At 53.3% G+C, this 13646-nt stretch overlaps 2 protein-coding genes across 3 annotated transcripts; one reads left to right on the forward strand and one right to left on the reverse strand.

Annotated features, from left to right (window-relative positions):
- Positions 1 to 267: 267 nt before the first annotated feature.
- Positions 268 to 9224, forward strand: upf2 (UPF2 regulator of nonsense mediated mRNA decay). Of its 2 annotated transcripts, none has more exons than XM_085901814.1 (20): positions 268 to 681; positions 1405 to 1773; positions 2012 to 2791; positions 2921 to 3081; positions 3142 to 3336; positions 3602 to 3751; positions 3828 to 3931; positions 4002 to 4196; positions 4274 to 4387; positions 4616 to 4732; positions 4817 to 5206; positions 5286 to 5561; positions 5643 to 5826; positions 6641 to 6783; positions 6863 to 6967; positions 7035 to 7133; positions 7233 to 7406; positions 7989 to 8130; positions 8200 to 8320; positions 8403 to 9224. In XM_085901814.1, exons 1-20 carry the CDS (start codon positions 626 to 628, stop codon positions 8410 to 8412), a joined length of 3885 nt encoding a protein of 1294 aa, XP_085757940.1. In that variant the 5' UTR covers positions 268 to 625; the 3' UTR covers positions 8413 to 9224. The 2 variants fall into 2 exon arrangements, with proteins under 2 accessions (XP_085757940.1, XP_085757939.1); XM_085901813.1 differs by having other exon boundaries at positions 269 to 681; positions 7230 to 7406.
- Positions 9225 to 9395: 171 nt separating this feature from the next.
- On the reverse strand, positions 9396 to 13410 carry proser2 (proline and serine rich 2). Its single transcript, XM_085901815.1, has 4 exons — positions 13268 to 13410; positions 12149 to 12329; positions 11432 to 11729; positions 9396 to 11355 (listed from the first exon to the last, which is right to left on the reverse strand). Exons 2-4 carry the CDS (start codon positions 12251 to 12253, stop codon positions 10088 to 10090), a joined length of 1671 nt encoding a protein of 556 aa, XP_085757941.1. The 5' UTR covers positions 12254 to 12329; positions 13268 to 13410; the 3' UTR covers positions 9396 to 10087.
- Positions 13411 to 13646: the final 236 nt, after the last annotated feature.

The raw sequence follows: 13646 nt of genomic DNA on the forward strand, positions 1-13646 counted from the left end.
TTCTTCACTCTACTGTAAAAGCATTTGGGAATTTTATGAAAGCAACAATGTGCCTTGGCTCATGTGGATTTTTTGTTTTTGTACAGTCACAATATGACCCATGCACAGATAGGCGAACAAAGATTCAGGGGTACTGGATCATTCTGCTCAAGGCACGCTATCTGGGTGGGAATAACTGCTCTACACTTTAAGGGCCTGCTCAAAGTGTCACGTTTGTCTTCCATGACATGTGATGATAGAAAAACTCAACTATGATGTCGGTATGTCATTTTATTGTGGACCAGCTTTGTAATGACGTCACACTAGCTGTAACGTCTTAAGCAATTTGTTTAGTAAATCATTTCACAGTAGTTCAAAATGAACACCAAGTTATGGCAAATGTTTGCTTTGAAGCTGTCTTTTGATATCTGTTATGTGACGATATACCAGCTCGATGAGGACAGAGTAGAGTCGCCTGTTAAAATTGAGAAACGTCGTATAAATGATAATGAAATAAAATAATGGCGGCATATAGAACAAAAAAGGGTTAAAGTATCCGCTGTATGTTGAATGTGTAAAAAAATGTGAGAAAAAAATTAACTTTGTTTATAGTCAGGCGAAATGTTTACGCTACACAGGGGTCCTTATGTCACACGGAAATCAAACGTCAGTGACCGATGTTTGTTTTCCTCCCACTAACAGGTAAAAATCTCATTTTCAACATGCTCAACGTACATTTACGATCTCCCGTTCTGTAAAACTAAGTTAAATGTATTTTGTTGTGCGTTAACATGTGAAGTAACTCACCAATAAGCGCCCGATGTTCGTCAGATTGCTTTGTTTACATCTTTTGCTTGGCGTCCATCAGAGTGGCCTAGCCTAAAGTGTTAGCAATGCAAGTTAGTTTTGTGGAAAAAGTCTTTACAAATGACATGAAGTATGAGAACTCCACGTTCGTCTTTCTCATTAACAACGGATTTGTAAGATATATATATATATATATTTTTTTTGCAACAGTGTCTTGTTTGAGAGAGAAAAAAAGGTGCCTGCCATGGAGCTAAGCTAAGCTAAGTGGCTAACGGCGACTCGTGTTTTGACATTTTGTTTGTTTGCGGTCACTTTAATCATTGCTTTCCCCCATTAATTCACATAACTGTACTGCTAATGTGTTTTAATTTGGCGCGGTCAGATGAGTTCACTTGGGTTACAATTTAGATTACAACGTTACACTCGCTACGCTAGTGTATGTAGCAGGATATGATTAGGATTACTCGGACATTTTTTGTCACATACATATTTGTAACTTTTCCATTTGTATTTAAAACGAAGAGAGTTATCTCTTGTGATTTCCCATTTTGCTCTCGGAATTATAATTGGTTTCATACAAGAATTGAATAATAACTCTTTGTTGCCTGCTTTTGTCAGAATGCCCGCTGAACGCAAGCGCTCAGTAAACATGGATGAGAAAGACGTTTGTTCCACCAGCAGCAAGGACAAAGAGAAGGACAGAGATGCGGAGAGGAAAGCGTCAGCAACGCGGGACAAAACAAAAGACGAGGCCAAGATGAGCGGCAAAAAGGACGGCGGCAAAGACGAGAAAAGGAAGCGACAGGAGGAGGAGAAGAAGAAGAAAGAGGAGAAGGAGCGGAAAAAGAAAGAAGAGGAGAAACAAAAGGCAGAGGAAGAGCAGAAGCAGAAGGAGGAGGAGGCAAAGAAGCAGCAGGAGGAGGAGGAGCAGAAGCAGAAGGAGGAGGAGGCCAAAAAGCAACGGGAGGAGGAAGCGGCTATCCTGAAGTATGTGAAAGAGAATTTGTCCATCGTTTCAAAAACACAATTTTCACATGCATGTGCTACCACCAGATGTTTTTTTTAAACTGGTTTATTTGATAGAGACAAAAACATGGGCAAAGTACTCTGAGAGCAAAAGCTCAAAGTTTCCGCCGCTCCGTCAGCCGTTCTTATTGTGACCTGCAATATTGCCCAGCCATGTAAATCTACTTGAAGTGTCTGGTCTGATCTCAACCTGCGCCAGGGAACAGGAAGAAGGTCAGCAGCTGCACCAGGAGGCCTGGGAGCGTCACCACTGCCGGAAGGAGCTGCGCGCCCGGAACCAGAATGCCCAGGAGAGCCGTCCGGAAGAGGCCTTCTTCAGCCGCCTGGACTCCAGCCTGAAGAAGAACACGGCCTTCGTCAAGAAGCTGCGCACGCTCACCGAGCAGCAGCGCGATTCGCTCTCCAACGACTTTGCCTCGCTCAACCTCAGCAAGTACATCGGCGAGGCGGTGGGCTCGGTGGTGGAGGCCAAGCTGAAGATCTCGGACGTGGGCTGCGCCGTGCACCTGTGCTCGCTCTTCCACCAGCGCTACGGCGACTTTGCCCCGCTGCTCCTGCAGGCCTGGAAGAAGCACTTTGAGGCGCGCAAGGAGGACAAGGCGCCCAACGTCAGCAAGCTGCGCACCGACCTGCGCTTCTTGGCCGAGCTCACCATCGTGGGCTTCTTCACCGACAAAGAGGGCCTGTCGCTCATCTACGAGCAGCTCAAGAACATCATCGGCGCCGACCGCGAGACGCACACGCACGTGTCGGTGGTGATCAGCTTCTGCAAGCACTGCGGCGACGACGTCGCCGGCCTGCTGCCCCGCAAAGTCAAGATGGCTGCGGACAAGTACGGCCTGGCCTTCCCCCCGAGCGAGATCATCAGCGTGGAGAAGCAGCAGCCCTTCCAGAACCTGCTGCGCGAGTACTTCACCTCGCTCGCCAAGCACCTCAAGAAGGACCACAGGGAGCTGCAGAACATCGAGAGGCAGAACAGGTCGGTCGGGTCACGCCGAGCTTTACCTGGCTGGAGTCGACCTCGGCCGGCTTTCCCATTATTGTTTTTCAAAGATCGCTCGGTCCGCTCGCTCGCTCGCTGAGCGCTAACGTGCGCTGTGCTCCTCAGGCGCATCTTGCATTCCAAAGGGGAGCTGAGCGAGGACCGCCACAAGCAGTACGAGGAGTTTGCTACGTCCTACCAGAAGCTGCTGGCCAACACTCAGTCGCTGGCTGACCTGCTGGACGAAAACATGCCAGAGTTGCCTCAGGACAAGATCGTGCCGGAAGGTAAGCCGTCTTTCGCTCCAGCCTCAATCAGGCGCCGTCTCACTTGGCTTCCTTGCGCAGAACACGGACCCGGCATCGACATTTTCACCCCCGGCAAGCCCGGAGACTACGACCTGGAAGGCGGCCTCTGGGAGGACGAAGATGCTCGCAACTTCTACGAGAACCTGGTGGACCTGAAGGCCTTTGTCCCCGCCATCCTCTTCAAGGACAATGACAAGGGCAGCGGACAAAGCAAAGACAAGGATGAAGCCAAAGGTACGTTTGAAACGACCTCCACTTCCTAACGTTACTCAATAAGCCACGCCCCTTAATTGCTTATTTCCAACACAAATACGACAGTTTGTACTGTAATTAACATGCCATCACGCCAGTTGCACCCCCCAATTCTCTCATATTTTGTTTTCTTTATTGAAGAAAACAAAACATCATGTCTACACTGTTTTTGCACCCCAGCCAGAGCAATTCAAGTTTGACTTGGGTCGTGACCTTTTATTTTTTGATCTCCATTTTTCTTTGACAGATGCCCGGGAGGCGAAGGAGGCCGCCGTAACCGCGGAGGAGCTGGAGCTAGAGCTGGAGGCGCTGGACATCGCCGAGGAGCCTCTGGAAGCGGAAGGAGCCGACGAGGCCGAGAGTGACGAGCTGAGCAAAAAGCTCATCGACGAGCAGGGTGAAGAACACCGCCCGCCGATGGACCTTCCCTTTCTCGCGTAGGAACGCTCTTTCTCACGGGCTATGATTTTTAGAGCAAGAGGACGAGGAGGCCAGCACGGGGTCTCACCTGAAGCTGATCGTGGACGCGTTCATCCAGCAGCTGCCAAACTGCGTCAACAGAGACCTCATAGACAAGGTGAGCACAAATCGCGTGGAGAGAGCTCGGCCGGCGCCTAACGTCTGCGGGATGCGTTCCCTCCCTGCAGGCCGCCATGGACTTCTGCATGAACATGAACACCAAATCCAACAGGAGGAAGCTGGTGCGAGCGCTCTTCACCGTGCCCCGGCAGAGGTTGGATCTGCTGCCTTTTTATTCCCGCCTGGTGGCCACGCTTCATCCCTGCATGTCGGACGTGGCCGAGGACCTCTGCTCCATGCTGAAGGGAGACTTCAGGTTTCACGTACGGCCCCGCGCTGGCGACCTCGCCGCACCTCCCGAGAGTCTCTGTCTTTGAACAATGTTCCCTTCATCTTCCAGGTCCGCAAGAAGGATCAGATCAACATCGAGACCAAAAATAAAACGGTCAGGTTTATCGGCGAGCTGGCCAAGTTCAAGATGTTCTCCAAGACGGACACGCTTCATTGTCTCAAGGTGGCCGGCCGCCCACGTCTTTGTTGTCTTAGATGGGTCTGTCCGTTGTCTATTCTATGATGTTCCCATATGCCACAAAGTGGTGCCAAAGTCCCGTCCGTCCGTCCGTGTGTGTCTCTGAGGGAATTTCTAGTCAGGTCCGGCGGTATCGAGACCGTTTTTATCATTCATGTCATTGTTGAACGCAAAGCTCTTCTATGGCAACAAGTTCATTTGTGACACCACCAGATGCTGCTGTCCGACTTCACGCATCACCACGTGGAGATGGCCTGCACCCTGCTGGAGACCTGCGGCCGCTTCCTCTTCAGGTCGCCCGACTCTCACCTGCGCACGAGCGTCCTGCTGGTCAGCCACTCTTCTCTGTCTTCTTGCTTTTATGATCATGATTTGGGTTGACTTTGTTTCCTCTGTCATTGATGTGGGCTCCAGGAGCAAATGATGCGTAAAAAGCAGGCTCAGCATCTGGACGCGCGCTACGTGACCATGGTGGAGAACGCCTACTACTACTGCAACCCGCCGCCGGTGGAGAAGACGGTGAAGAAAAAGCGGCCGCCGCTGCAGGAGTACATCCGCAAGCTGCTCTACAAGGACCTGTCGAAGGTCACCACCGAGAAGGTGCTCAGGCAGATGCGCAAGCTGCCTTGGCAGGACGCCGAGGTGAAGAGCTACCTGATCTGCTGCATGGTCAACATCTGGAACGTCAAGTACAACAGCATCCACTGCGTGGCCAACCTGCTGGCCGGCCTGGTGGCCTACCAGGAGGACGTGGGCATCCACGTGGTGGACGGCGTGCTGGAGGACATACGCCTGGGCATGGAGGTACGCCACCCTTAAGCGTAAAAAGCAGGAGAAGCAACCAAAAGCTGAGCGCTGACGTGTCGGCTTTGCGGGCCCACAGGTCAACCAGCCCAAGTTCAACCAGCGGCGCATCAGCAGCGCCAAGTTCCTGGGCGAGCTGTACAACTACCGTATGGTGGAGTCGGCCGTCATCTTCCGCACGCTCTTCTCCTTCATTTCCTTCGGCGTCAACCAGGACGGCAGCCCCAGCTCGCTGGACCCTCCCGAGCACCTCTTCCGCATCCGCCTGGTGTGCACGCTGCTCGACACCTGCGGCCAGTACTTTGACCGGGGCTCCAGCAAGAAGAAGCTGGACTGCTTCCTCATCTACTTCCAGGTGAGTGAGGAACCCGAGCGACGGCGTGATGGGCAAACGGGCCTGACGCATGCGTGCTTGCGTGCGTGCGTGCGTATTCAGCGCTACATTTGGTGGAAGAAGAGCGTGGAGGCCTGGACCAAAGAGCACCCCTTCCCCATCGACATCGACTACATGATCAGCGACACTTTGGAGCTGCTGCGGCCCAAAATGAGGATCGGCGCGTCCCTGGAGGAGGCCAGCAGGCAGGTGGCGGACTTGGAGAGAGAGGTGCTCGTCAAACTAGGTGAGGACCCGATCGGATGGAGGAACGACACCGTGCCTGCGCTATTTGCTCACATCTCGTCTCACTGGTTGAGCTGCTCTTTTCTTTTTGGCCCAACGGCATTCCTGAACAAATTGCGTCTGAGGGTGCAGTTGAGCCTCATTGTCGACAAAGTCATCGGGTGCGATAACAATGGAGATCATGAATGAATGAAAGAAAGTTAGCATTCTCTGTCTCCCAATCACTGCGCCAGGCTCCGCCCTTCCGGGTGCCCCTCCCTCCGAGAAGACCGAATGCCTGAGGGAGGATGTTTGTGTAGTTGCGTGTCCCTCCGCGGCCCAGGAGAATGCCAGCCTTGTTTGCCGGATTTCAGGTGTCAGCCACCTTCTCCCGCCTTGAGAGTGGAATGTCCCCCCCAAAAAAAAGGGGGGGGGGGGGGATTTAGGTTGGTTTGCTGGCCGTTTTTAAGACAGCCCTCACACAGTATGCGGGGTATTGGCCTTTGGGTGTAATTCCAGAACTTTTGTGAGTTTGGGCAAATGTTTTCATACTACGTTTACAGTGCGTCTGTGGGGTAATGGAGCGGCCCCAAGGTGAACACTGGCGCTTTTGTGTAAGCTCGGACAGACATTCCTTGCCCGCCGGGTCGCTTCAGAACCGCTTGGTCTGGAGAAGGCAGCTCAGATGGGCTCTTTTGCAAATTCATACTCTTTATGGAATTTTGTGATGTTGACAATGATGACGAAAACGGACGGGCGCACGATCTCTTTGTGTGTCTTAACGTGAAGAAATTGACAATAAAGCGGACTTTGACTTTTGTGTGTGGTCTCCACAGGCCTGGCCATGGAGAAGGACGGCCGCTCCAGCGCCATGAGCGAAGGCCCGGACGAGGATGAGGACGACGAAGACGAGGAGGGCGGCGCCGAGACGGAGGAGCAGTCGGGCAACGAGAGCGAAATGAACGAACCCGAGGAGGATGTGCGTCCGCCGGCCGCACTTCACTTCTCTCTCGGCCTCCTTTGCGGCGGGCTCATCAGTTTTCCGCCGCTCTCCGCAGGAGGCGTCCGACAATGAAGAGGAGGAGCGGGAGGAAGAGGAAGAGGAAAACACCGACGACCTGACCGACTCCAACAAAGAAAACGAGACGGACGAGGAGAACAATGTGAGCGCTGCCGGCCGCTCGTGCTCTACTTAACTTCAGACTCTTGACTTGTGCTTTGCAATGGTAGGAGGTGACCATCCGTGGCGGCGGACTCAAGCACATGGCGTGCGCCGAGGACGAGGACTTCATCCAAGCCTTGGACAAGATGATGCTGGAGAACCTGCAGGTACGTGCGGTGCCACCTCTGCCAGCACGCACGCATGCACGCACGCACGCACGCACGCACGGTCTCCTTTGTCATTGCAACCATTTGGGCCCGCAGCAGCGGAGCAGCGAGACGGTGAAGGTGCACCAGCTGGACGTGGCCATTCCGCTGCAGCTGAAGAGCCAGCTGAGGAAGGGAGGCCCCGGCCAGCCGCCGTGCCTCGCCGAGCCCGAGACCGACGTCTCCGACACCATGCAGTTCGTCATGCTCACGCGCAAGGGCAACAAGCAGCAGGTGAGCGCCACCGTCGTAAATGCGCAGTCAATCGAGTCTTTCCGGATGAAGATGAAGTCGAAGTAGTGTGGGCCCACATAAATACCGTAGACGTGAGCAGAGAGAGGACACATGGGCCCAGGCAAAAAGACATTCACGCAGCAATAATATTGATTCTCCAGCTGTGGGCAGCGTCTGTCTGTGTGCGAGCGAGCGTGCCTGCACTGGCAAGCCTCAGCCGGGGAATGTGTGCCTTGGCCGCCTCCTGCTCTGTAGGGTGTGTCCGCAGTTTCACGTGAAACCAAGAAAATTGCTGGAAAAGTGCACACAACATCCTGCTCGATGTACAACACGCACACTATTCATTTATGCCGGCTCTCGGGTTAGTTCTGCTGCGCTCGCACATTCAGCACATGTTGACATTTCAATTTGCTTTTGTTTCATTACAAACAGCCAGCCAGCCAGCCAGCCAGCCAGCCCACTCTCTAAATCCCATGACAAGCCGTCAATTTTGAAGAACAAATATAGTCACAAATGATTTCAAATCAACAGTGCGGAAAGTTCGCAAACCAATGACGACCTCCAAACGTTGGTGTCGCGCAGTTCAAGATCCTGAACGTGCCGCTGTCGTCGCACCTGGCCGCCAACCACTTCAACCAGCAGCAGGCCGAGCAGGAGGAGCGCATGCGGATGAAGAAACTCACCCTGGACATCAACGAGCGCCAGGAGCAGGAGGACTACCAGGGTACCAGCCCACGCCGGGCCGGGCCGGGCCGGGTGCCGGTCGTCTCCCTCTGACCTTTGTGCGTTGCAGAGATGCTGCAGTCCCTGGCCCAGCGCCCGGCGCAGGCCAACACTAACCGCGAGCGCCGGCCCCGCTACCAGCACCCCAAAGGTGCCCCCAACGCCGACCTCATCTTCAAGACTGGAGGAAGGTGAGTTGGCCGACAAAACGGCCGGGAAATGGAATGCGGTGGCGCGGTCTCATCCGGTCTTTGCCCCTCCGTCCGTCTCCAGGAGACGCTGAGCGGTCCTCAACTGAGCAAGCAACAGAGCGAAGGAGGGAGAAATTTGGAGGGAACCCGTCCATCTGGCGGCAGGTAGGAAGGAAGGGGGCGAGACCTCCAAAGATGATGCGGCGGGACAGAGCCCTTGGCCCCTGGCCCCGAGAGGACAGACAGAGCAAAGCGGCGGCGGCGGCCGACCGGCCGGCCGGCCAGCCGGGGCATCCAAACCTTTTTCTTTTTGGCTCTTGACAAACTAAAGTATTAAAAGAGGAAGAGACGCACGCGCTTTCTGGCTGGCTGACCTCCACAAAAGGGACAGTCAAGGCCTCGACAAAAGAGATGAGGGGATGCAGTGTTTTTTTTTTTTTTATGTTTAGTTTTGTTTTTTAAGGGGGGCGGGGCGACTTTTTGAAGCAAACTCGGCAACGTCATCGGTGCGGTGCAAAAGTAGCGTGAGCAATTTGCACTTGAAGGCGCTTTTGGGGCCAGGTTTCAGGATGAGCCTCCAACGGAACCCGGGCCGGACGACTTGCTTTCTTTTGCCTCGTGTCGACTTCACCTGTAAAGGGTCTCTCTCGTGCATTTTTGCTTCCTCCTCGGATTTCTGAAAAGCAGCGTGTACACGTTGGGTTGCGATGCGAGCGCAGCAGCGTATTGGACGTGACACTCTTGTGAGCGTGTAACTGTTTAGTTTGCTTTTGTTTTTTTTCCACCTCCAGTAATGTCATCCTCGCATCCTCTGGCTTAACACCAAGCAGCAGAAAATGTCTTGATGTTTTTTAAGATGAATCCCCTTTGCTAACCCAAATACACAGTTTTTGTGTCTGTTCAAGCGTTTCACTTTGACATGATTTTGCAAGAACACTTAACTGCCCTCTGCTGTTTTGGATCTTTGCCGGTGAAATATCGCACCCGCGCCGGCAATCATTGAACAGCGCAGCGCAGCGCCCGCCAGCTCATTCTTGGCATTCCACAGTCACTCCAAAGAACTATAGTCACAAAGCAGTCTCATGATTCGCTTTAATGATTGCCACACACACACACAAACACACGGCGCACGCATTCAACAGCGGCCGTCTTTGTTGATAGATCATTTAAGTTGGACTCTTGACTGGTCAAGTACAGTGGAGGAAACACTTCATAGGAACTGTAGATGGCCTACAGAGAAAACCGGAGTCTGTAAACAACATTCACGACATGTTTTTCCACCAATCACGTGGCGAAATATACTTCATAAGTTACTGTAGCTTAACTACAGGAGCCGGAGTCTGAAAAGACACACGCAAACATAAATATGGATGGGCATGGTCCTAACCTGCCAATTAGCAACGAAAAGATATTTGCAGACACTGCGGTTGGGTCTGCTCACTACAATGCCGTGGTCCTCCCTGCACTGCAGCCCAGCCCAGCCCAGCGCAGCGCAGGGCAGGGCAGCGCAGAGAGTGAAAATCCCATTCCAGAGTTTGTGGTTAGTGTCAAATGCCGAGTAAAAATAACCTCCTGCCCAGAGTCTCTCCAAAAAGCCTTTTTGCCCTACCACCACGTATACTCGCTCCCCAAGCATTTGACGCCACTCAAAAGTCGGTAAACAGAGGTTCCCTTTGCAAACATCAGCGGCGGTTGCCAAGAAAGGAGAACTGGCCGTGCAGGTCTGTCTTCTCCAAGCAATTAGCCACACCTTACCCTTTGGAAAGCTCAGCCCGACTCTTTGAGCAGCCCGAGTTTCTTCAGCGCTTGCTTGCGAGATTCTTCCGTTGCCCCCCGGCCGGAAAACTGCACGGTGATACCTTGGGGACGAAACATGGGGGCGGCTCTTCGCCTGGCGTCCGCGCTAGCCGCTAGGTGAGGGGTTCTGGGCGCCGGCGTCGGAGCCGGGCCTTTGGAAGCCCTGGTCTGACCGTCGGCGCGGCGCTGTATCCCGACGGAGGGGTTGATGGTGCGGCTCTTGCCCCCGTAACTGTTGAGCTCGGCCGGTAGGGGCTGGACTTTGACGGGCGGGTTTGCGTTCACGTCAAAGTGGGAGCTGAGGATGTCGGGCAGGTCGCTCCTGGCGATCGCTCCGGTCGCAGGGTTCAGAACTTTGGACTTCCCTCCATAGTTGTTGAACTCGCTGAGGTTGGCCAGCGCCGAAGGAAGGGCTTTGGAGCTCGCCGGAGGCGTCCCGGGTTCCTTCTTCAGGCGACCTGGAGCCACCACCACGGATTTCCCCCCAAAGCTGTTCAATTCTGGCGATATAATGTCTGACTGAGGTGGGCTCACTGGAGCCTTTCTGTTGTCAAAGCTCCTGGGGGGCTCCTCTGTCTTCTCGACAGGCAAGACGCTCTGTGGAGCACGGACACCCGCCGTCTCCAAAGAACTAGCGACACTGGTCTCTGGACTCGGCGCCACGCCGTCAACGGTGTCGTGGGCCGGCGGGCCTCCTGACATGGTTCTGTCTCTGGCCAGGCCCAGCTTGGACAGCGCTTCCATCCTGGTCTTCTCGGGTGTGGGGTCCTTGAAGGAAAGGCTGCGCGTGGGGGCATTTCGCAACTTGTGCACCAAATTTGGCTTGGGATCGTCTCGCGAGAGCGCCTGGGGTGCTCCCGGCAGATTGGATAGCATCAGTGCCCGCCTGTCTTGGAGGTTCACATTCGGTACCGGCTGATTCTGGAGTTCTTTGTTGCCGAGAATCCGACTGATGTTGGCCGGGTATCTGGTAGGCTTGGCCAAGGTCGGAGGACCTTGCTTGCTGGCGTCTGGTGACTTTTCACCACCCTCCTGACTAGGCTGGCGTTGGAGTAGAGCCGAACCGTGGGGTGCGCCCGCTGCCTGGTTCTCAGCAATCTTCTTGGCAATAAGGACCGGGGTGGGGACGGAGCCTGCCGGGTGGTAGGCGTGACCTTCTGTCTCAGAGTGGTCCAGAGGGTCATGTCTGGGTTTTAGTTCAAAGTGGCTCTCAGGGTTGATTGCCATCATCTGGAAATCTGAGCAGAGCAAAATTCAAGATGCTAAGACGCGACCGGAACGGATTGGATTCGGCGTGAGAAAGATATGCAATACCTGGACTGGTAGGCTTGAATTTGGCAAGCATCATGTCCGGATCTGGCCGGACCAGGTCTATAATATCCTGATCTTTAGCGCTGAGACGCCTGGCTGTTAGAGGGTGTACGTTGTAGAGATCCGGGGTTCCGGGCCGCCCATCCATCTCGCTGGCGAGAGGGATTCCGCTCGCCGGAGACTTGAGTCCGGTCCTGAGCTCGTCCTCCTCGAAGCTGTTCTCCAGCGATCCTATGGTCTCTTCAAAAAACTGGAGACACTCCTTCTCCTCTGGGCTCAGAAAGCGCAGCGTGTCTTCATCCTGCGGAGGTCAATGAGAAGGACTGAAAGCGGCGGGAGCTCAATGCGCAAGCAGCACGCGCGGCCGGCATCTGCGACGGTGTAAGCTGACGATCGGGCTTTGCACCCGACGAGGAGTGCGCTGGAACCGGTCGGGCGGGCCGACCCGTGCGTTGCGCTCCCTGAGGCGAGGCGTGTGAAGGTTGTCGAGCAGGTGCGATTACGCTGACTGTATGTTTTGTGTCAACCAACCTGCAGATCATCTGACTGCTTGCACAACAGAAGAACAGAACAAGGCTCCTCTGTCCTTCCCGATTCTTACAATTCCGAAATGGGCCTATTTGGGTTTACTTGCGTTTAGACACAAGCGAGCTGCAGCCAGAACGATCGGTCGTGTCGTGTCGTGCGCCCTTAGCAGCTCCGTTTTTCAGTCATACTCACCCGTGGCCTGGTGCTGCGGTCCAATGCGCCGTTGACTCGGGAGCACCGCTGATTGTTGGCCATGTCCAGGATGAGGGCGGAAGGGCTCGGCCGGCCTTGGGACATCTCCGCACTAGGACGCGAGCGGAGTCATCTCGGCTCCTTAATCCGAGGAGTCAGCAGATCATGGCTTCGCCTCGGTCTGGAGAGGGGTCGTACCGGGTCAAAAAGTCAGACTGAAAGAAAGGCTTTCGGCATCATCGAGATGACTCGAGAATCTCCGTCGCAGGAGTAAATTGAGTTGCGAGCTCGGTCGCGGATCAACTCAAACTCCAAAGTCGAGGTAGCGCCACCGTATGACTTGTCAAGCAAAAACGCAGCGGCGCCAGGCGAACCTGTTGATCCGGAACAGACACATCTGCACAACCGGCTCCTTCGCCCGAAACCTCACCACCGCACGCATTCCTCGGGAACACGTCCCTTTAACTTATTCGCTCGCTCATCGTGTCATCCGTTTGTCATCTCAGCACGCTTCTTCTGCCCTGTTTCAACATTTCTGTCTGTGAAAGGCACGTTCGGCCGTGTGTGTTTCACTTCACTTTGTGCAATTATATTGAAATGGAAATGTACGATGATTTCTCCATGCAACTCGGTGCTATTAGTTTAGGGATCAGTGTTCAATTTAGTCGTTTTTTGGGGGAAGAATTGGACATGGACATGCCTTTGGGAGGTTTTGTTCAATTTTACAAGCAAACAAGCTCCAATGTCACGAATACGCCATGAAATTGCTCATTTGAGTCACAAGTGATTAATAAAAGTCACAGAGTAGAAGACGTTAAAAAAAGAGATTTAGGCTAGGATCAAACCCATTTTACCCACAAATATTCAAATTTAATGCAATAAATATCAAGGAATTAAAACAAAGATTGTTTTTTTTTTTCATGGCTTTCAATTGACCAAAACAGTTTCGGTAGAGCCAAAATGTACAAATCGATATGAACACGACATTACTTAAGTGGTCTAATGAAAGAGCTGAGGTTGGAAATGACAAAAACGGTCTAATTTTCAAAAGTCATTTGCATCAGCACGGTTTGGAGTGGGGGGACACAAATCAAAGCGTAGAAATGAAAGACAATTTACCTTTCAATGTGCAATATCCATCCTCTTGAGAAATGTCTTGCCGGACAGAAATAGATTTTTTTTCCTGCTAAAAGAAGTCCCACTTGTGTTGCTGCCTGCTGACTCCACCTTGACTGGGTGACGCGCAAATTTAAGACGGGCCAACAGCACAACAAGCCCCGCCCCTGGCGGCCAGCCGCATGCATGTGACTGACGTGCGTGCGTGCGTGCGTGCGTGCGTGGAGGAAGTCAACTTGAGGTTTGGGGAAACACGCAGGAAATGTTCGCTTGTTTGTTCTCAGGTGTGTAACGCATTCAAAGACATTCTTTATTCGCCCATAAAGCATCCTTTATCAAACGCGGAGCGCGTTGCTCCTGTAGTCTTTGGCGCCACCCTGTG

Source organism: Syngnathus leptorhynchus, chromosome 21 (genome assembly GCF_054491065.1).
Source record: "Syngnathus leptorhynchus isolate UIUO chromosome 21, UIUO_Slep, whole genome shotgun sequence".
NCBI lineage: Eukaryota > Metazoa > Chordata > Actinopteri > Syngnathiformes > Syngnathidae > Syngnathus > Syngnathus leptorhynchus.